The following is a 22,948-nucleotide window of genomic DNA, read 5'->3' on the forward strand; positions in this document are numbered from 1 at the left end:
CCCCAAACCAGTGAGGGGGCGAGACAATCTGGGAGCCTACTTTAGAGATCCAGGAGTTGATAACCCCAGTAATTGGAGGGCAACATGAATAGATAACCTCAAATTATTATAATGCAACATGTGAGCAAAGCAATTTCTGTGTTCCAGGTCATTTTATGGGGGATTCATCAGAGTCTGAGGTGGAAGAGACAAAAATCTGTGAGGTGGGGTGACAGATAATTTACAAAATGGAGAACCAAAGAGGTAATTTAATGAAGTGGTCCAGAGTGACCTGAAAGGTATTTCTGACCCATAAATTAAGCTGACTTCATTGTCTCCTATGCCAACTGCCCAGGCTATATAAGAGGAAAGGCTAGAGAGTGGAACCAGTTGAGCTGTACCTCTTGGCCCCACCTCTTTGTCTCCTAGCATCAAATCTGCTGCCATCTTGGTCTGGCTGCCATGAGTCGCCAGTTCAGTTACTACCCCAGTGGGGACCGCATTGGCTTCAGTGGCTGCTCAGCTGTCATTTCAAGCCGGCTTAGCAGTAGTTCAACCTCCTTCAGAGGTGGGGTGAAGGGAGTGGGGGCAGCAGCCTTTGGCAGCAAGAGTCTTTACAGTCTGCGTGGCAACCGCTGCATTTCAATCAGTGCCACGACAGGGGCATCAAGGAGTGGGAGCTATGCCCTTGGGCATGGGGCTGGATTTGGAGGAGGCAGAGTCAGTGGGTTTGTGGGAACAATCTTTGGAAATGCTGGTCTGGGGCCCGTGTGCCCATCAGTGTGTCCACCCGGGGGCATCCCCCAGGTGACCATCAACAAAAGCCTCCTGGCCCCACTCAATGTGGAGCTGGATCCAGAGATTCAGAAAGTGAGGACCCAGGAGCGGGAGCAGATTAAGGTGCTCAACAACAAGTTTGCTTCCTTCATCGACAAGGTGGGTCACCCCGACATCCCTGTATTGTCCTGAATACCCTTCTCCCGTTTTTAGGCAAAGTGCCAATTTGAGCACTGGTGGGCATTTGTGGGGGGATTCAGAAAGAAGGGTCAGCCTCTCTTTCTGATCTTGGGGAGTTTTCAACCCATTGGGAGACTGGAAGAGACTCTAGAATTTGTTTTAACTTTTACCTCTCTCTTAGAATCAATATTATGTATTGGTTCCAAGAGAGAAGAGTGATAAAAGCTTGGCATTGGGGTTAAGTGATTTGTCGCATAGCTAGGAGGTATCTGAGGGTAGATTTGAACCCAAGATCTACTGTCTCTAGGCCTGGCTCTCAATCTACTGAGCCAAGTAGCTACCCTGACCTTTTAGTTTTAAAAACTGTCAAAACATCTCCCTTGCCTCATACATAAAGAGCTTTTGGTTATGTGGGTTATATCATCAATATTTATTAAACTGAAAATAAAAATGCACGAAGATAGTTTTGACCTCACAGATTCCTTTAAAGGGTTTTAGGACTTCTAGGGGTCCCTGGACCACACCTTGAGAACTATTGCTCTAAATGATGCCCAATGTATCTGAGGTACATAAAGACACACTAAAATAGAGATTGAAGCAGCTATACATAGCTCTGGAAATCAGAACTGGGAGAATGGAGAAGAATTTGGTGGGAACACTTAAGCTTTGTGAGGGAATTTATCTCAGAAGTTTTCCTGGTAGAAGTGAAGGAGGAGGAGTGTCTGATACAGGGTTACTTTGGATTGAAAGGCAAACTAAGTAGAGGGACTGGCTCATATGAAGTCACAAAAGTGGGAGAGAGGAATTTGGGGAAGAGGACAGATTACAGATTTTTTTTTCTGGCTAAAGCCAGAAAAACTGGGGAATGAAATAGGAGAACAGTGCAGAGGAGAGATAATGGAATGGGAGAAAGACTATAGAACCAGAGTAAAGGCTGACAAAAATGGTCCATATAACTAACCTTCCTGAAGGCAGTGACTGAATTTTTTTATACTCTTTAAAAAATTATTATGGGAGCAACTAAGTGGCCCAGCTGATTGAGAGTTAGGCTTAGAGACCAGAGGTCTTGGGTTTAAATCTGCTCTCAGACATTTCCTAGCTGTGTGACTCTGGGCAAGTCACGTAACTCTCATTGCCCAGCCCTTATTATTTTTCTGCTTTGGAACCAATACACAGTATTGATTTTAAGATGAAAGGTAAAGATTTTAAAAAATTAGAAAAGCAATCTATATGCTTGTCATTTAATAAGCATTTATTTTCTCTCTCCCACCTCTCATCCTCCTATCCACTGAGGAAAAAAGAAAGACAAACTCATGGTAACATATATACAAATTCCCACACTGGCCATCACCAAGACTGTATGTCTAATTCTGCATCTTGAGTCCATCACCTGCCAGGAAGTGGGCAGCACGCTTGCCTACCCACCTCCATAAAGAGGAAGCCATACAATTTCTGAATCCCATTCCCCTAATTCCTTTATGCTTACTGACCAACTTCTTTTGGATCGGTTGGTTTTTTCTCCTTGATGACCTCAACAATCATCGTTAGCATCCTATTTAGTAATGGCTACGGTCTTCACCACTTGATTCTGATTTCCAGCCTTCCTGCCTAACCTAGAAGAAATGAAATAATTACAGTATCACTAGAGTATTCTGAGAACTAGAAAGTATCTCAGAAGTCATTGAACCCAAGTTTGGGTTTCTAATGGTCAACTTCATGGGGTTCTAGGTACGCTTCCTGGAGCAACAAAACCAGGTGCTGGAGACCAAGTGGAACCTATTGCAGCAGCTGGACCTGAGCAATTGCAAGAGGAATTTAGAGCCTGTTTATGAAAGCTGTATCACCAAACTTCGGAGACAAATGGAGACACTGTCAGGGGACAAAGTGAGACTGGACTCAGAGCTCAGGAACATGCAGGATTTGGTAGAGGACTTCAAGAAGAGGTAAGCAAAGGAGGAGATAGATAAGGGTTTTATTTGTGGGGGGTGGGGTGGGAAATATCAGCTCTTTGCCTGCCTTTAAAGCTTTCACATTAATATTAATCCTTGTTGACACTGTCATCATCTCTTCCCTTTTTTTTCTCTCCAGCCTCCCCAGGCTTTCAGAGAACTAGATAGACTAAAAAGGGTGGGGGGAAGAGACAGAGAGACAGAGACAGACAGGCAGGCCAAGAGACACAGAGAGAGGCAAGAAAAAAGGCGGAGAGAGACACAGGTATGGATGTAGAAACAGAGGTAATGAAACAGAGACAAAATCTAAAAGGCAAAAACAGACATAGGCAGAGACAGACAGAGATCGAGAGAAGAGACAGAACGAGAGACAGACACACAGAGGAGGAAAAAGGATCAGAGAGAGGCAGAGAGATAGAGACAGACACAAACAGATAGAGACAGAGAGACAAACTTTGAGACAAGGCAAAGATAAAGAGAGAGATATAGAGAAAAGAGAGATAGATAGACAGACAGATATAGAAAAAGAGGCAGAGATAGAGACACAGAGAAACAGGGACAGAAAGACAGACAAAGTGAGACAAATATAGAGAGACAGAGGGAGAAAGAGAGAAAGAGAGAGAGAGAGGAGGAGGAAATCAAAGTCAAGTTCAGTTTTCAGATGAAGTATGTTTTAGTAATTAATTCAGATGATTAATTGGAAGATCAAATACTGAAGCTGAAGCTTAAATGTTTCTAGCCACATAAGAAGAAGACAGGACTCATTGGAAAAAGATCCTGATGTTAGAAAAGATTGAAGACAAAAGGAGAAGGGACAATAGAAGACAAGATGGCTAGAGGGTGTAATGGGAGCAAAGAACATGACTTGGACAGACTTTGGGCCATAGTGGAGGACAGAAGGATGGAAGGGTCCATGGGGTCATGAAGGATTGGATACAATAGAAAGAATGAACAACAACAAATATTTTAATAGAAAATCCTTCACTTTAAAGTCAGAGGAGACCTGAATTTGAATATCAGCTATTCCGCTTATTAGTTGTGACTTAGGGCAAGTTACCTTATTTCTCTGAACTTCAATTTCCTCATCTATAAAATGGGACTGATAATACCTCTCCTATATACTTCAGAAGATTGGTATGCAATTATTAAATGACACATGAAGGTCAAAAAGTTCAGTAATCTGTTGATTGCTATGGAAATATAGTCACTATTTAAAAAATTTTTATCTTTCATCTTAGACTCAATACTGTGTGTTGGTTCCAAGGCAGAAGAGTGGTGAGGGCTAGACAATGGGGGTCAAGTGACTTGCCCAGGGTCACCCAGCTGGGAAGTGCTTGAAGTCAGATTCGAATCTAGGACCTCCTTTCTCTAGGCCTGGTTCTCAGTCCACTGAGCCAACCAGATGCCCTAAAGAAGGAACTTTCATTGGAGAAGAACATAAGTGCATGACAGAGGTGAAGCCTCCTTTGTCCTCACTGGACATGGACCTCAATGCTTTTAGAGGATTGAACCTCCCTGCCTTCCTAGGCATCTTTCTTTATTGCCCTAATGAATCTCATTTGCAGTCCCTTTCTTTCTTCCCATATAGGTATGAGGTGGAGATTAACAGAAGGACGGCAGCAGAGAATGAGTTTGTGGTGCTCAAGAAGGTGAGACAGCTACTAATGGGGGTGGGAGATGGGGGAAAAGTGGCAGTAGTCCTGGGAGGGGGCCCCAAGGACTCACTGACCATTGGCTGCTCCACTCCAGGCAAGCAGGAAAGTCCAGTGGTTTGGTGGAAGTTGCTAGTGAGCTCTTATAAGGTGCTCTTTACCCATGTTATCTCACTTGTTCTTCACCACAATCTCCAGGGGTGAGTACTATTATTACCTCTACTTTACTGAAGAGGAAACAGGGTGAGAGAGGTGAAGTCACTTGCCCAGGGGCATAAAACTAAGTGAGCACTCGAGGCAGGATTTGGGTCCCGACTGACATTTTGGCCAAGTATTTTTTCCCTTGGGAAATGCACTTAAATTTTTTTAATATTTTACTTTTCCAATTACATAGAAAAACAATTTTTAATCTTCCTTTTAAAAATATTTGATTTCCATATTCTTTCCTGCCTTTCTCGTCTCACTGAGAAGGCAAGCAATTTGATCTATATGTTATACATGTGCAGTCATGCAAAGTGTATTTTCATATTAGTCATGTTGTGAAAGAAAACCCAGAAGCAGTTAGGCGGCTCAACCCCCATTGCTTAGCCCTTAACCTTCTTCTGCCTTAGAATGAATGCTTGGTACTTATTCTAAGAGAGAAGGTAAAAGGGTTTGTTTTAAAGAATCATACTTAAAAAATAAGAAAAAGAAAGAAAGTTTAAAGAAAGTATGCCCGGTCTACATTCAGACTCTATCAGTTCTTTCTCTGGAGGTAAACAGCATTTTTCATCATGTGGCCAAATATTTCTCAAGATCATTACTCTCAAGTATTTTGTCTTGAGGTAAGTCAAGGCAACTCAAAGGGCATTTATTAATTATGTGTCGAACTCCACGCTAAGTTCTGGCAACACAAATACAAGCAGAAAAGCTTTCCCTTTCCTCAAAGGACTTACATTCTGAGGGGGGAGAGACAAGACACAAAAGGTACAGAAAGAAGAGAGAAAGTTACTGCGGACACGGTAGGGAAAGTCTGGGAGAGTCAGGAGAGCATCTCGGAGAGGAATGAAAAAATAGCTGGCCTGGGCATCCTCTTTAAAATGGAGGTTCTGGGAGGAAGCAGTCAATCAGGAGAAATCATTGGTGTGTCGAGTACTTCCGCTGTGTGTGAAGTCCAGCAGTGAGTGACCTTTCAAGGGATAGAGTATCTAGCCTGGTGGAGAAAGTTAAGAGTGAGGAATGCGGGCTGGAAAGGAATCAATTCTTGACATCGAATTTGAAAGAAATTGACATAAAACTTCATTGGTTTAAAATTCAGATGTTTATTGACCATATAGACTGGACATACCCGGGCCTCTTGCAGGCTTGTGGGTCCCTGAGCTCTTGGGTCCTCTTCCCATGGAGCATGGGGAAGGGGAGGGGAGAGTACAGAGATATCCTGTTGGCAGAAGTGCTGGGTTTTGGAGGTACCATCGATGCCATTTGATGGTGAAGTTACACCTCCAGCAGGACACGTCCCCTGTATCCTGGGGCAGTGGGGAAGAGGGGAGGAAGGGAACGTTAAGGAACATATTATAGTTAGTTCCCTGGCTTATTTTTTTCCCCAGGATGTGGACGCAGCCTACATGAACAAAATCGAGCTCCAGGCCAAGGTGGATGCCATAACAGATGAAATCAAATTCCTCAAGTGCCTCTATGAAGGGGTAAGAATCATCTCTCATTCTTTCCTTCGCATAAGTAATATATGCAAATGCCCTCTGCCTGCTTGCCCAAGATCTAGAGGCCTGGTGTTGGGTGAGGTGGCCAGAAAGCAATGGGGAGGAAGACGAGCTTTAGACACGATTAGTTCGCGATGGATGTACAAAGCCGAGCAACAGATTACAGGGCATGTGGACAAGAGAGTCTTGAAAAATTAGAGCTGAGAGGGACCCTGACAATTCTTTAAATCAAAAGATAAAATAAAAACAAACCATCATAAAGACCATACTATGTGCCAGGCACTGTGTTTGGGATTGGGGTGGGGTGGGGAAAGGAGGCAGTTACAAAGAAAGATTAAAAATAGTATCCATGGGGGCAGCTGGGTAGCTCAGTGCATTGAGAGCCAGGCCTAGAGACAGGAGGTCCTAGGTTCAAATCCGGCCTCAGCCACTTCCCAGCTGTGTGACCCTGGGCAAGTCACTTGACCCCCATTGCCTACCCTTACCAATCTTCTACCTATAAGTCAATACACAGAAGTTAAGGGTTTAAAATTTAAAAAAATAGTATCCATCCTCAGTGCAGTTTTATAGAGAAGGAAATTGAATTTTTATGAAATAAAGTGATTCTCAATCACAGCTAATAAATGGTGGAGCTGGGACTAAAACTCAGGTTCGTCTTTTGATTCTCAGTCAACTGCCATTCCCCTTTGCACCATCAAGACAGAAGGATATTGCTGGAGCTAGCTTGAACTGACTCTCAAGAGCTGATTGTTAAATTTTTAGTGTGAAAACTTTAGAACAGGCAAAGGCTGCTCCAGGACTTGCCTAATTGTTTTGTTGACTGTCTAGCCTTAAGGAAAGTGCTGCAAATGAAATTTAAGGGTGTATTGTATGTGCATTTATTTTTTCGAGAGAGCTGATTGTTGAGCATTTCCTAGCATACCCTTAGTATTTTCTTTAGTTGGGACCTAGAGTGTCCTAGAGATACATAAAAGGTTAAATAGGAAGTGACAGATGCTCATAAATTTGCTCTTTCCTGTTCCTTGTCCAGGAGATTGCTCAGATCCAGTCACACATCAGTGACACATCCGTCATCCTCTCCATGGACAATAACAGAGACCTGGATCTGGACAGCATCATCAATGAGATCAAGAACCAGTATGAGGATGCTGCCATGAAGAGCAAGACTGAGGCCGAGAACCTCTACCAGAGCAAGGTAGGTGATTGTAAGGTTGGCCAAGGATTTTCTCATCGGTTATCTCCCGTGTTCCTTAAACGGCCCTCTGAGGTAGATACTATCCCTATTTAATAAATGAGAAAACTGAGGACCAAAGAGATATTACAGTTCCCTGGGTTATTTTCATTCAAAGTCTTACTAACTGTGTAAATGGCAATGCTAGGATTCAAGTCCACGTCTTGTCACTTTAAGTTCATTGTTCTTTCCACTATATTATAGTGTTGAGGTTGGGCCACAGCGACTTAATTTGGTACTCCTGTTTGAAAATGTTTTTCTTGGAGCAGTTAGGTGGCCCAGTGGATAGAGAGTCAGGGCTGGAGTCAAGAGGTACTGGGTTCAAATTTGGCTTCAGACACTTTCTATCTGGCTGACCCTGGGCAAGTCTCTTAGTCCCAATTGTCCAGCCCTTACTTCTCTTCTACCTTTGAATGGATCCTGAGAATCTATTCTAAGAGAGAGTGTAAGAGTTTTAAAAAAGAAAAGAAAATGTTTCTCTCAGAGGCATGGTGGACTCAGATGGAATTCTTGGATATGTTTGGAAGACCTTTAGCACTGGGGTTAGGCCCTCTCCCTCTGCTTAGCTCACCTGTACTCCAGGCACAGCATGATTCTATGGATTAGCCAAACTCTTGATATTCTTTTGTCTTCTGTTTCTCACCCACTTTGGGTCCACTTTCCAAGTCCTTGGGGCTAGGAAAGGAAGAGGAGAGGACACTCAAATTCCACCAGAGTTTTCTAATGCATAAAATTTCACCTCATAAAATGTATAGTGTAAATGAAGCAAATAATTCCTCAGAGTGATGGTGAATGATGACCTAGGGTGGTTCTATTCTCTGGAAGTCACAGAGAATCAGATAGGTCCCCCTCAGAGCAGAACGAGTAGCACCAATTCTGTGCTGCTCAGCTTTCCTACCTTGCTACTGGAAAAACCATAGCTTTAGACTCTTACACCACACAACACTCCATGGTCCCTCCTTATTCTTTTTGTTTTGTTTTGTTTTTTACATTTTTAAACCCTTAACTTCTGTGTACTGGCTCCTTGGTGGAAGAGTGGTAAGGGTGGGCCATGGGGGTTAAGTGACTTGCCCAGGGTCACACAGCTGGGAAGTGTCTGAGGCCAGATTTGAACCCAGGACCTCCCGTCTCTACGCCTGACTCTCAATCCACTGAACTACCCAGCTGCCCCACCTCCTTATTCTTTTGGACATACCTGGACACTGACTCTTAGAGTTAGTATCCTTGAGACCTTACAATGATATTTGTTTCAGTATCGTATGAGCACGAGAAGCTGAATTGTCTTGTTTAATCCGTTAACCCTCTATAAATAAATCCAATTTTCCTTCCTGTTTCTTATCCTTGCTCATCCTCAGATTCAGGAACTGCAAATCACAGCTGGCCGGCATGGCGATGACCTTAATCTTACTAAGGCTGAGATATCAGAACTCAATCGTCTAATCCAAAGACTCCGTTCGGAAATTGGGAATGTGAAGAAACAGGTGGGTTTTGATGATAAAATAAACCACTGAGTATTTGTTGAGTAAGTACAATATGCTCAGGATAACCCAAGACATTATGGGGGATCCATGGTCCCCGGCTTCAAGAAATTTGCTGCCTAGTTGGAAATACTAGTCTACATAATGACTAATTTATAATCAGCTGCTAAACCATGTGGCATGATAAATGTTGTAGGAGTGGAGAGAAGGGAGATCTAAGATTTCATAGCATAGACTTAGAAAGCTTCATGGGAAATGCAGAACTTGAAGTGGGCCTTAAAGGACTGAAGGGTCTTCTAGGGTAGTGGAACAATATGAACAAAAGCACAGATATGAGATAGATAAAGAGATAGATCTGATTGGACAAATGATGTAAGTTGGAGAGTACCGAGAAATAAGATTAGATCAGTGCGTTAAGAGAGGGGTTTGTACTAGATGGCTTCTGAGATCCTTTCCAGATCTTCATATATCATGGGCTGCCATGGGGGTCACCCTGGTGACCAGGGACCACATTTGCATATCTTCATGAATTTGGAGAATCACTCTCACTATTCAACTTAGACACTTGGTTCACCCTTGTCTGCTCAAACTATGGGTCTACAGAAGGAGGCTTCTGCCAAAGGCTCTTCTGATTCCAAATCCTTTTCCTCATCCCACCCAGATTCTTAGTCTTCTCTTCTCACAACTCCTTACCACACTGAACTGTCTATTCTTCCACAGCCTCTGAAGAATGAGAAGGGTCAAAATAATCAGGGAAAGAAGACTGGGTCTAAGTATTGACCATAAATGGAAAATGGAGAGATGAAAATGCTTTCTCAAGACTTGATTAATTGCATATATGTACAAAATGCACAAAGCTTCTGAAGTAGCCACGAGCACTAGATTATGGTGTTTAATTGGTGGAGCAATGGATTTGCATGCTGGGGAAAGGATATCAGGCAGAATATACCTTTGTGGTCAAAATGACACATTCCTGTTCAGAACCCATGAGAAAGTCATTTTGTCATATTCCGTAGCTCAGCTCCCCTCCCTTCCATGTTCTCCTGAATCTAGTTACAAAAATACAGGTTTAGACAAACCTGGGATGAAGGCAGAGGTATTGACTATGAAGATCTCAAAATATTTGGTATTGGTCTTCATATTATCTACATAAAAAAGGATCTGAGTTGGAATTCCATTAAGTTCAACTAGTATTTATTGTTTCTATTATGAGCACACGGTGCTAGGTCCTGATCCAAAAAGAAAAACAAAATAGTCTTTGTCCTCAAGAAATTTAGGTTCCATTGGGGGAGGGAGCAGGCTAAACAATATTTAAATATAAAATATATGCAAATTAATTCCTCTGGGGAGGATACAGATGTATTATGAAGAGTATTTTTGAAAAATAATATAATGGGATACCCTGCTTTGACTATCCTGTCCATAGAAGCTGGACCCCTCCTGGGTTCAGACTTAAAACTACTGGATAGGATAAATTTGGGGCTGATGTGAATGGGTATGGAGGAGTACAAAGTGATGGGCAGAGAAGGGCCTTGATTTTCTATAATTTAGAAACTTAGGGATTACGAATGGACATGTAGGTTGTCACACCCTTCATAGTGGCAATAGCAATGTTAATGCTACTAACGGTTCCCTAGGAGGCCCTTTAGACCCACAGTCAGAAGGCCCTGGGTTCAAATCTGGATCCATACTCTTCCTAGCTGGGCATGTCATTTAACCCTCATTCCTTGGCCCGTATCATTCTTTTATCTTGGAATCAATATATAGTATTGCTTCTAAGGCAGAAAGTAAGGGTTAAAAAAATCATTCCCTAGCAAGAGCTAGCAAGACGGAGGGATGAGGGATGGTATTACACAGTAACAAGGCGATGGCTAGTCTCTAGTCCTAAATTAAAGAAGGAGGCGATGGAGACCTCAGGACTGGGAGGTTTATAGAGGGATAAAGAATGTGTGGAATCCTCGTCCTCCATATCTGAGGAAGGTTATGAAATAGCTTATTTTCCCAGAGGAGGGAGAATCCAGAGGTCAGATGTGTATGACTTCAGACAAGGTTTCTAACTTCCTTGGACTTCAGTTTTCCTCATTTGAAAAATGAGCCTAGTGGACTAGATGGTTTCTAAGGTCCTTCCATTTCCAAATCTAGGATCCTGTTATATCAGGACTTTCTCTATAGTCTACATTATTTTAGAACTTATATCCTTCCCCCCATAGTGTGCCAACTTGGAGACGGCTATCGCCGATGCTGAGCAGCGGGGTGACTGTTCTCTGAAAGATGCCAAAGCCAAGCTGGACGAGCTGGAGGGGGCCTTGCACAACTCCAAGGAGGAGCTGGCCCGCCTGTTACGGGATTACCAGGAGCTGATGAGCCTTAAACTGGCCTTGGACATGGAGATTGCCACCTACAGGAAGCTGCTGGAGGGCGAGGAGTGCAGGTGGGCAGACCCGGAGAGTAATGCTTCTTTCGTGTGAGCGAGCTCTATCAGCTCGATGTCTGAGAGCATCTGCTCCGTGCCAGGTCCCGGGCTGGGCGCCAGGTAGCCAGAGATGATGAAATTCATCCTGCCATCAAGGAACGGACAGTCTATAGGAGACAGCATGTGCACACAGAAGTGTATCTACAGTTGAAATAAATAGGTATAAGGGTATATAAGTGAAATATAACTTGGGGGGAGGAGAGGAACTAGTAGTTGGGGGATCAGGAAGGATGTAGGAGGGGGTGTTTGAAGGAAACTAGTCATTAAGAGGCAGAGAGAAGGAGAGAGGGCATTGTAAGAATAAGGGACAGCCTAGACAGAGTGTTAGAAAGGAGAGGATATATGGTAGGCAATGAACAGCAAGGCTACTTTGACTGGACTTCATGATAGGGCCATGTTGGGAAGCCAGGGCAGTGCACAGGGGGCTGCTCCATTCCACCTCTTTCCAGCAACCAAGGACATTTTTTGCATTCCTCACCCCTCTGTCTAGACCCCCATTGAGAGCACTTCATCCCCCCACCATCTAGGGTAATGCAGGGGGCTCACAGACAGCTTGAAGTTGCAGTTTGGTATGTAAACTCAAAAACCTTCACCAACACTGTATAGAGACACGAAGTCTGAAGAGATAGGTTGGAACACCTATTGTGTGCCAATTAATTAAGAAGCATTTAAGTGCCTCATCTGAAAAAGGGACCTGGAGGCAGACCTCTCTAGCATCTTTGCCAAGTAAACACCAAATGGGGGTCACGAAGGGTCAGACACAACAGAAAAATGACTGAACTGAAAGCCTACTATGTGCTAGGCACTGGGAACATAAAAAAGAGGCAAAAAACAGTTCTTACCCTCAAGAAGTTTACATTGTTTTAGGGAAAACAGCAATACAGAGGAAAATAGACATAAAATACATAAAAATTAAATACAAAGTAATTTGGGGGTGCATAGGATTAGGAATGGCTTTGTGTAGAAGGTGGCACTCAGACCGAACCTTGAATGGAGCTTAGAGTGAGAATGAGTTTCAAAATAAAATATTAGAATTAGTAAGTACTTTAGGGCATTATCTAGTCCAACTTTCTCATTTTACAGATATGGAAAATGAGGAAATCAAGTGACTTGGCTAAGGTCATCTATTTAGTGAATGGCAGAGCCAGTCAGTTCTAGAACTCAGGTCTCCTAATTCCAAAGTCAGATTTCTACCCACTATACCGCATTGATTCATTTCCCTGTGATTGGTGAAGTGGGATGGATTGAGGTGAGAGTTTTTATAAATTTAGAGTTGGATGGGACCCTCAGAGGTTATCTAGTTTAATCTCTTTTTTTCATTTTATAGAGGAAGAAACTGAGGTTTAAAGAGCTTAATGGAATTGCACAGTCTATCACAGACTTGAGTTTGGATCTGAACCCAAATCCTCTGGATTTCAGACCCAATGTTCCCTTCCACTGTAGCATTTGTTGTTGTTTACTCATTTTCATTCATGTCTGACTCTTCATGACCCACTTTGGGATTTTCTTGGCAAAGACACTGAAATAGTTTGCCATTTCCTTCTCATTTATAGATGAGGAAACTGAAGCAAACTAGATTAAGTGACTTGCCCAGGATCACACACTATAAGTGTCTGAGGCCACTGAACTATGCTGATTCCTAATCACACACTATACTCTGCCTTTGAAGCATATTGTGAGGCAGGACAAGCCTACTGAGGATTTAACCTGACTTGAGAGTATTTTATAAATTGTTTTACCATTTCCTCCTGCAACTGTCAGGGAAAATTTAGGAAAAAAATGCCTTGGGATGGGTAGAATAACTGTCACTGTCACTTCACTGGTTATGTTTCATCTTCTGCAGGATGTCTGGCGAGTATCCCAGTTCTGTGAGCATCTGTAAGTATGTGCATAACATAACCTTCTTCTGATAACTTTACACAAGACTAGGGCTGGTCATTTCCGTGGCAGGCCAGGGGATCAGAATATTTGGAGAGAGTATAGGGAGAGGCAGAAGCACAAGAAGAAATGCACAGACCACAAGTGGTTTTGGGTGGTAATCAAGTGAGAACAATGAAAGGGAGAATTCTAAAACGCCAGAATCACAGATTCTCACAGAGGAGCCTCAGAGGGCATCTAGTTCAGTCCGTAGCCAAACAAGAATTCTCTCCATGACATGAGGGATCCTCCAGCCTTTGGTGGAAGATCTCCAGTAGACCCTTCAATGTCAGAGCTGGAAGTGGCCTTCAGAGAAAGACTGCTGAGTGCTGCCCTTTCATTTTGTGGAGAAGGAAACCCAGGAGCAGAGAAGGGAAGTAAATTTTCCAAGGTCACATAGCTAGTGGCAGAGCCAGTCATAGGACAAGGGTTCACAGACTCTTAATCCAAAGCTCTCCCACAACATTGTCTTCCTTGAGTAACAGAGGCCCAGAGGCTTAAAATGACTTGATCAATGTTGAACATAGAATAAGGAATAGAGGTGAATCTCATTCCTCACCTCATGGCCAGGGCTCTTTTGCTAACATAATACAGATAAATATTGAATCAGTCCTCAAGCAGGCCTCTGATGTGAGATATTGAGCACGGCTCCTAGAAAGAGTCAAGGAGTTCCTTCCTTCCTTCCTTCCTTCCTTCCTTCCTTCCTTCCTTCCTTCCTTCCTTTTTCTTTCTCCTCCCTCTCTCAATCCCTCCCTCTCCTTTCTTTATGTTCTCTATTTTTCTCACTTTTAAAATTCTGAACTTAAAAAAGTACCCACAAAAACAAAAACACAAAAACAAACTCAATTGAACAGAAAGAGTCATACACAAAACTCTGAATCTCTTTTAGAAACAGCTTGCTTGTCTTTTCCTTCTGTTCTTTTCTGGTATTTTCAAAACATTTCTGTCACCTTCTTTTCTTTTTCTTCTATTAAAAAGAAAACTATTCAGAGCCTCCCTTTCTTTCTCCATTCTACCTCACCCCTTCCAGAGGAAAAACAAAACAAAACAAAACAAAAACAACTTTATATACTGTCTGCATAGTTCAGCAAACCAGATTCCCACTCTGGCCATGTCTGGCAGTCTGCCTTGTATTCTGCTTCCTGAGTCCGTCCCTCGCGTGTCAGGGGGTGAGTGTGGCCCTCCATCCTGCCGCCCCTGGAGGTTGTGGTTGCTCGTTGCATTGATCAGAGTTCCTTACGAGGTTGTTGCCATTGGTATAAGCTGTTCTCCCAGTTCTGCTTCAGTCCAGTATGTGTATTATTCCACAGCGGTCATCAGCAGCACCAATGCTGGGGCAGGAGGCGGCTTCAGCGTGGGCTTCGGAACCTCGAGCAGTTTTACCTATAAACAGGGAGCCGCTGACGTCAAAACCAAGGGCAGTTGTGGAACTGACTACAAGGAGCCGATGACCAAAGGTGGCAGCTGTCCAGCCAAGAAGGGCTCCAGATAAAGGCCGAGCAGCTTGGGTCTCCAGTTCAGAATATGGGCAATGATTCTGTGGGCCCCTGTGAACCCCTGTTTTGCTCCCCAGTCAGGAGATTCTCTTTGTTCTCTAAAAGTCTGATTGGTTCCCTTTCCTGCAACCCTCAGAATTTTTTGGAAAAGGGATCGAACCCAGCCTAGCCGTTGGACTCTGATAATTGTTCCTCTCTGGGTAGGCTTCTAAAGGCCACAAACCCAATAATGGCTGGCATCTCTCTATAATATTATTGTTTACAACACTCTACAGACATGTTGTTCAAGCCTCCCAATACCCCTTGGAGGTAGGCGCTATATACTATAGAATACTATGGGTATTCTTATCCTCTTTCTACAGATGAGGAAACTGAGACTCGGAGAAGTCAATTGATCTTCACAGCTTTGTGAAGTAGGGGGCATCTGTCTCCATTTACAGATGAAGAAACTGAGGCTGAGGGAGGATAAGTGACTTACTCCTCCAGGATTACACAGCTATCCCCTGAGGTAGGATTTGAATTCAGATCATCTCCTGACTCCAAGTCCAGCACTCTATCTACTGTGCCACTTAGCTGTCCACACATTATGGTCATATTACTAAGTGGCAAGGGCAGGACTTGTACCCTGTCTAGTATCTCATTTATTAATCCAAGCTGCCTCCAAGATACAACAGGTTTACGTACTTTGGGTGATCCTCAGTCTCTCCAGCTGTGGTACACCCTCACACCTCCATCCCGATTCCCAACCACATGCAACACTGCCGGCTTTAGATTGTCAAAGAGAACTCTTGCCTTGTCCTGACGCTGTGCCTGCTGCCTTAGCTATGTGTGATCATTCCCAGTTTTCCGCTGCCTCCTGAATAAATGTTGAACGCTATTTTGTGGCTCCGTGTGGAGTCTGTTGTCCAAAATACTCCAAGGAAAGAGCTGTTTAACCGTGAGGGCCGTGCCACGAGCCAGCCTGGCCCACCACCTGCCTGCCTTTGGTCCCCAGCATCTGCTTCTGGATGGGCAGCCCCTGGAGGGACGTGGATCCATACCTGACAGCTAACATCTCACTTTCTCCTGCTTTAAGAATTAAGATTTCTGCAGGAGGGCTTCTCCCACAGCATTGCAGCTTAGAGCCTCTCTGCCATATTAGACCGTCTTTGTGAGTTTTGATGGGCAAAAGTTTCAACATCCTGTGGGCAGCCTTTGGTGAATAAGAAAGCAAAGAATACTGTGGTGGATACTTTCCATACTTAGCTAGAGTGATTTTCACATCGCTTTTTCTGTCTCTGTCTCTCCGTCTGTCTGTCTCTGTCTCTGTCTCACACACACACACACACACACACACACACACACACACACACACACACATTCTAACTGCCTTCAGAATTTTCATGTTCCCAGGACAATAACTTCCCATGGAGAGTTCTCTATAGGCCACTGTTCTTAATGAATAATTAAGAGAAATCTAGAACAGAAGGACCATAATCTTCCTCTTTCGCCTGGCTACCCTTGTCTTGTAAGAGGGGTGGAATCGGTGGTCTACCATGGAGCCTTGAACTCAAAGCCTTGCAAGTTTGTGTGCCCTCTTATCCCAGAGTCTGCTTCTACACAAAAGCCCACAGTCTCCAGTTTCCTGTGATGCTCTTGTTAACCCCTCTCTGTTTATTTTTCTCACCCGTCCTCCTCCTACTGTTCCTGCCAGTGGACCTTGGCAGGCTCCCCTCCTTTTCTGACTTCTCCCCTTATTAGCCTGTGACCCTGAGCTGTTGTGTGGCATCCCTTCCCGTCTACCACTGCCATCAGCCTAACCTCAGCTCAGGGCACCCAACCCCTTCGTGCACCAGGACCGAAGACGGCCCAAAGCCTAGAGATGAAGGGAAATGAGACAATACAAAAACACAAAACTGCTTCATTACAGAGGATGGAGCTCCTGCTCTGCAATATTTCTAATCTGGGGGACAAGTGGGCGGCTCAGTAGATGGAGAGCCAGGCCTAGAGACGGGAGGTCCTGGGTTCAAATCTGGCCTCAGACTCTTCCTAGCTGTGTGACCCTGGACAAGACATTTAACCCAATTGCCTAGCCCTTGCTGTTCTTTCGTCTTAATATCAATATCAATTCTAAAAGAGAAGGTAAGGGTTTAAAAAAATAGCTGATATGTTCAAGCACCGTCTCATTGGATCCTCCCAGCTCTGTGAAGTAGGGGATATTATCGCTTTCATTTTACAGATGAGAAAATTGAGGCTGAGGGAGGTTAAGGCACTCACTCCCCCAGGGCTACACAGGTACCATCTGAGGTAGAATTTGAAATCAGGTCCTGCTGACTCCAAGTCCAGCCCTCTCTATCAACTATGCCACCTAGCTGCCTGTGTGTTGACTCACACCCCTGTGAAACCAATAGGCACTTTATAATTCTTATGGGAAAATAGTAAATGAACTGCAGAATATAATGGAAAGAAGCGGTGGTGAAGAGTCAGAGGACCTGGGTTCAAAGCTTGACCTTGAACTCAGACCCTCCAGACTCCAGATCTAACATGCTTGCTGCTTCTAACCATTGATAAGGGGGTTAGACTAGGGGAAATCTAAGCTTCTGTCCAGCTCTCAGGTTCTTTCTGGGTTCGAGTCTTCCCTTTGGCACTTAATTAGCTGCCCACCCTAGGCAAGTCGATTAACTTCTGACCTCCAAAATGAGGATAGGGCTTCGATTAAAATATTACTAAAACGGTGGGAAAAATGTAAAAAGGATCTCATTAAGCACCTGCTCTACAAAGGCTAGTGAGGGAGATGCAGGGACAGGGACAGACTAAGTCTGTGCTTCCCTTTCAGGGCTGTTGGGAAGGGACCACCTTGTAAACGTTAGTGTGGCCTGCACTGGGGCAGCTGTTGCCCAAACAGAGAGGATGGCGTGTAAGCCTTCTTCTCAGCTCCTTCCTGGGCTAGCATCGCCCTCTGTGATCTTCTTCGGGTACTGCAACGTTGCCTCGTAAGCGAATCCAGGCTTATCCAAACCGGAGATTCCGGCTCCTTCTGCCCAAACTTGCTAAGGGCCTGGGATGGCCGGGCAGAGTCTATGCTCATCTGCTCCTCGCTGGCATGGCAGCTGCCATTGAACAAGCACTTCTGAGGGCCGTCCTGGCTCTCACGCCGTTCCTCTGCCCTCTCCGTCCCCCTAAGCCCCGATTCTGTCATTCATCACCTGCCCTGATCCTCTCGGGGTCCAAACCCCAGGGGGCTTCTCTCCTCGCCTCTGGTCCTCTTATGGGACCCAGAACTCACGGGACCCTGGAGATCATCCAATCCACCTCCTTCCTTTGTCAGATGGAGGTGACTGACGTGTGCAAAGTCCCGCAAGGATAAGATTCAAACCCACCTTTGGGGATCTTTCCTTTATATCCTGGCTGGCTTATAGAGCATATTCAAAGCAAGGACTTCCCATCTCCAGGCCTGGCTCTCTACCCACTGGGCCACCGAGCTGCCCTCAGTTACCTTTTAATCCCTAACAGAAGCGTCTCAGGTCTATGGAGAATATTCCATGAGAAGGAATCATATTGGGAAACGGAGAATTTGGGAGGTAATTAGGGTTCTGCTGAGAGAAGAGCTGATTCTGGTAGTTCTAGGGGACAGGACTGGATTCCAAGGGGACAATCTCAGTTGTACCCCAGCAAGCTCCTAGGCTGCTTGGAGTGACACAGAGCCAGAGTCCCTCGTCAAAATTAATAAGTACTGAGGTAATAGAAAACCCTGGTGCCAAACTAAGAAAGAAGATCCCTGCAGGCTGTATATTGACTTAGATAACTGCAAATTAACACGATATTGCATTTGTTTTTATTTTGTTAAACATTCTCAATTACATTTTAATCTGGTTCAGATCACAGTTAGGAATTTTATGGGTGCTGTCCCTTGAGAGTGTGACATCTCCGATGGAAAGTAAAGACCTGAAAGAAAGATTTGAGCTTGCGTGTGTGTGTGTGTGTGTGTGTGTGTGTGTGTGTGTGTGTGTGTGTGTGTGAGGTGGGGAGGATGGATACCAATAGGTAGAGCAACAGAGACAAGAGTGTCAGACCTCGAGTCAGGAGGGCCCATCTTCCAGAGTTCAAATCTGGTCTTAGACCCTTACTAGCCAAATGACCCTGGGCAAGTCACTTAACCCTCAGTTTCCTCGCCTATAAAGTGAGCTGGAGAAAGAAATGGCAAACCAACTCTAGTTCCTTTGCCAAGAAAACCCCTAAAGGGGTTGTGAACAGAGGACCTGACTGAACGACAATAAAACATGTGTGTTGGGGGGGGGGGGAGGTTGAAGGGACTGGGGGAACAGGAAAAGCTTCCTAGAAGAGCACTTGGAGTCAGCCTGGAGAGCTGCGAGCTGGAGGTGGTCCTTGGAAGTCACCTAGTCTAATTCCTTCGTTTAACATGTGAGGATGCCGAGGCCCCGAGAGCTGGGGATTTGTTCAAAAACACCCAACTGCCGCGCCACGAAGGGAGCAAAGGTTTTCTGATCCCATTGCATTCTCTTTCCGCTCTGCTACGTGGAATTTGAGGAAAAGCAACCCTTGGCAATCCAAGTGGTGGGATGAATGTGAGTTTGCTTTGAGCAGCTGCTTCCCCTGTCACACAGCCAGTGACACCACACCTCCCCATCCCCTTAGCTATGGCAAATGGCAGAGTGGGATGATCAACCCTCTCCGATGGGAGTCACCCCATGTTTGCCTCTGGCCACCGCCCAAGGAATGGAAGATTTTGTCTCTAGACCAGGAACTGGACCCTTTAGCCTTCCCCGTAGCTCCTTTCTATGGTGAGTCATCAATGCCTCATTATGATCTCAGACAGCCATTTGGAGTAAAAGGTCTGCTTTATTATAGTGTCAGGCATTGAGGGAGTTTGAGAGTATAAACTACACACCAATAAGTAAATTATAGGTATTTAGCTGAGTCACAGGTTCTGCATGACAACACTTTACACCTAAGCCTGGCTTTTTCAGTTACAAAATATAGCACTATCCCCAGTAAATGGCCACCTCTGAGATTTTCAGGTTCTCTGACTGGGCTCCAGGCCATTGCAATGCCCAATGCTAAATTAAAATTCTTCTGGGGGCAGGTAGATGGGAGGTCCTGGGTTCAAATGTGGCCTCAGACACATGCTGGCATGTGACCCTGGGAAAGTCACTTAACTCTCATTTATAATGCTTTTCTGCTTTGCCACCCATACCCAGTATTGTTTCTGAGTACCTTTTTTCAGGTACTCTTACTTCAATCTCTAGCCTTGATTTATCCAATCCCAACTCAGGGTCTCTATTAACTTCTGGATCCACAAAGCTTCTGCTCTTGTATCACATTATTATCATGAAAACACAGAATTCGAGCATTGGTAGAGACCTTAGCAGGGTAGCTCGAAGGCTCAGTGGAAAGAGCTCTGGGCTTGGAACACAGGAAGACTTGAGTTCAAATATAGTCTCAGACGCTTACTAGTTGCGTGACCTTGAGCAAATCACTTAACCTGGGTTTGCCTTAGGAGGTGGAAATAACAAACCCCTTCCTTGTCTTTGCCAAGAAAACCCCACAGACAGTGTTGGCATACTATGGTCCGCAGCATCACGAAGAGTCAGAAGCAACTGAACAAGAGACCTCAGCAGCCATCTAGTCTGATCTAGAATGAATTTCCACCGTAACGTATTTCAGATCTAGAGCATCATTTTTTCATCTCCAGTTCCTTTCTGAACAGCTTCTCTGCTGTCACTCTGCCTGTCTCAGTATTTTTCTGACACTCACAGTGATAACTATTGGTTGATTAGTATGGTGGCCTGGTAAGTGGAGACCATGCCATAGGGGAATCTATTAGAGGAATTGAAGTTCTTTAGAGGATTCACAGGGGATGTGGAAGACAGGGTAGGTGAGGGTAGGCACAAGATTTCTGTTTTCAAGAATTTGAAGTCTGTAGAATCCAGGTTCATTTTCTATGGCCCCATTTCTTCTTCATACCCATAATTTTATGAGACTCTTTTATTTTTATTTATTTTTAACCCTTAACTTCTGTGTATTGGCTCCTAGGTGGAAGAGTGGTCAGGGTGGGCAATGGGGGTCAAGTGACTTGCCCAGGGTCACACAGCTGGGAAGTGGCTGAGGCTGGATTTGAACCTAGGACCTCCCATCTCTAGGTCTGACTCTCACTCCACTGAGCTACCCAGCTGCCCCAATGAGACTCTTTTTAAACACACACACACACACACACACCTTGAAGACATTCTCTTCTACTTCCTATTTCTTCTCTTCTACAAAATCTCACATACCCTTTGTCCAGCTAGCCTTGCCTCCTTTCTCCACTTCCTAACCTATTTGCATCTCTGCTTCCCACCAGGGCTCAAATATAGTAAGAATAGTGGGGGAGGAGGCTTCCCCTACTCCCGCATCTGAGTCATGATGTCACTCCAGGTCAGTCTTCATCACCCTCACTGCCCCCTAAGGGCAAGGGAATGGGGAGGGGGTTTCCTTCCTGTTTGGACAGTGACACATACTCCCCCATTGAAGATAGCATGTCATTAGCATGATGACGGCTGCCATAATTATAAACTAGAAAGAAGTTTGACTTGTTTGCTCTGGAGATAGGCATAGGAAGAGAGAGGTCAGCAAACCAAGCATCAAACCCCACAACCCCTGATCAAAAGACTCATCTCTCTCTCCACCTATCCATCTCCATCCTCAATGTCCTCATCCTTTGTCCAAGAAGAGCCACTGGAGAAGGGGAACTGTGGCTAATACCTTCACAAAAGCTTCCTAAGCAGTGATTATGGCTCAAGAGGACTTGTGAAAGTTCCTGTGTACATATGTCCCCTGTAGTAGGATTATTGGATGGAGAATTATAAGGGTCTTAAAGGTTATATAGTCTAAATCCTTAGTTTATTATGAAGGAGGTCACTGAGGTCCAGAGGGAGGAAACCATTTGCCCAAGGTTATACAAATAGCAAGTGAAGCAGAAAAATTGGGATTTATTCCCAAAGACCTCAATTTCACACTTGGTTCTCTGGCTATAGCATCATGCTAGAGACATCTTGTCTGAATCAGGAAGATGGAGGCTGTCATCATCACGTAAAAGTGCATTTGAGCACAGATGGTTCTCCCTAGTAGAAAGATCTGCTTAAGGAGGGAAGCTCTGGAATTGATCTGGGACACAGATAAAGTTATAAAAAGATAAGAGGTCTTTGAACAACAAAGCAAAGATCTAGAGTCATATGAAAAAATGTTCTAGTTCACTATTGATTAAACAAAGGCAAATTAAAATAACTTTGAGGTACCACCACATTTTAAAAAATAGAATTAGAATTCTTTAATGAGGAAATCTTTCAGCAAGTGGATAAACCCTTGCCACTAATCACTGTCCTCATTCAACTTCCATTTGTATTCTTATTATAATGTATTAGTAATTCATTGATCCACCACCATTTTGTGACTACTAAATTAAAACACCATAGCTACATGATAAATTGCACATTTTAATAAACTATACTGGCCATCCTAAGAGATTGAACTGAAATTTAGACAACAAAATTCAATACGTTGATCCTCTCCCTAAAATACACCAAAATTATTTCAACGAACACTTGTCTAGATGAGTGTTTTTGTTGCTTATACAAACTTCAAATCTCCAGATCCACTGAAGACACCCAATGAGTAATGAGGTGCTGCTTTAAGACATATAGGACTAACTCATTTAGTTTTGAGGCCAGCACATTGATTTCTTCATTCTTGAAATTCTTGTTGAAAACAAAACAACAGGTCAGAGTTTGCCCTAAATTAATCCCTGGGAATGTGCAAGGTAAGGATTCTACATAAATTAGCAGGCTGTGAAAATATTGGCTATTCAGAATCCAAGAGGAATGGTCCAATTTCTCAATTTTATCATTTTATTGGAGAGAATAATATTGGCTAACATGACAGAAAAGGAAAATCATGAATGTTGGAGGAGATATAGGAAATTTGAGACGTTAATACATAATTGGTAGAATTGTGAACTGGTCCAACCATTCTGTAGAATGATTTGATATTATCCTCAAAGGGCTACAAAATTGTGCCTTCCCTTAAGGTCTATATCCCAAATGGACTGAAGAAAAAGGAAAGGACTTATATATACAAAAATATT

The 22,948-nt window shown here is 44.0% G+C and overlaps 1 protein-coding gene across 1 annotated transcript; it reads left to right on the forward strand.

The window, feature by feature from the left end:
• Positions 1-441: 441 nt before the first annotated feature.
• LOC123249705 (keratin, type II cytoskeletal 72-like) lies at positions 442-14,825 on the forward strand. The gene is made up of 9 exons (XM_044678839.1): positions 442-915; positions 2,665-2,879; positions 4,474-4,534; positions 6,124-6,219; positions 7,265-7,429; positions 8,821-8,946; positions 11,154-11,374; positions 13,260-13,294; positions 14,644-14,825. The coding sequence occupies exons 1-9, from the start codon at positions 442-444 to the stop codon at positions 14,823-14,825; spliced, it is 1,575 nt and encodes a 524-aa protein (XP_044534774.1).
• Positions 14,826-22,948: the final 8,123 nt, after the last annotated feature.

This window comes from Gracilinanus agilis, chromosome 5 (assembly GCF_016433145.1).
Source record: "Gracilinanus agilis isolate LMUSP501 chromosome 5, AgileGrace, whole genome shotgun sequence".
NCBI lineage: Eukaryota > Metazoa > Chordata > Mammalia > Didelphimorphia > Didelphidae > Gracilinanus > Gracilinanus agilis.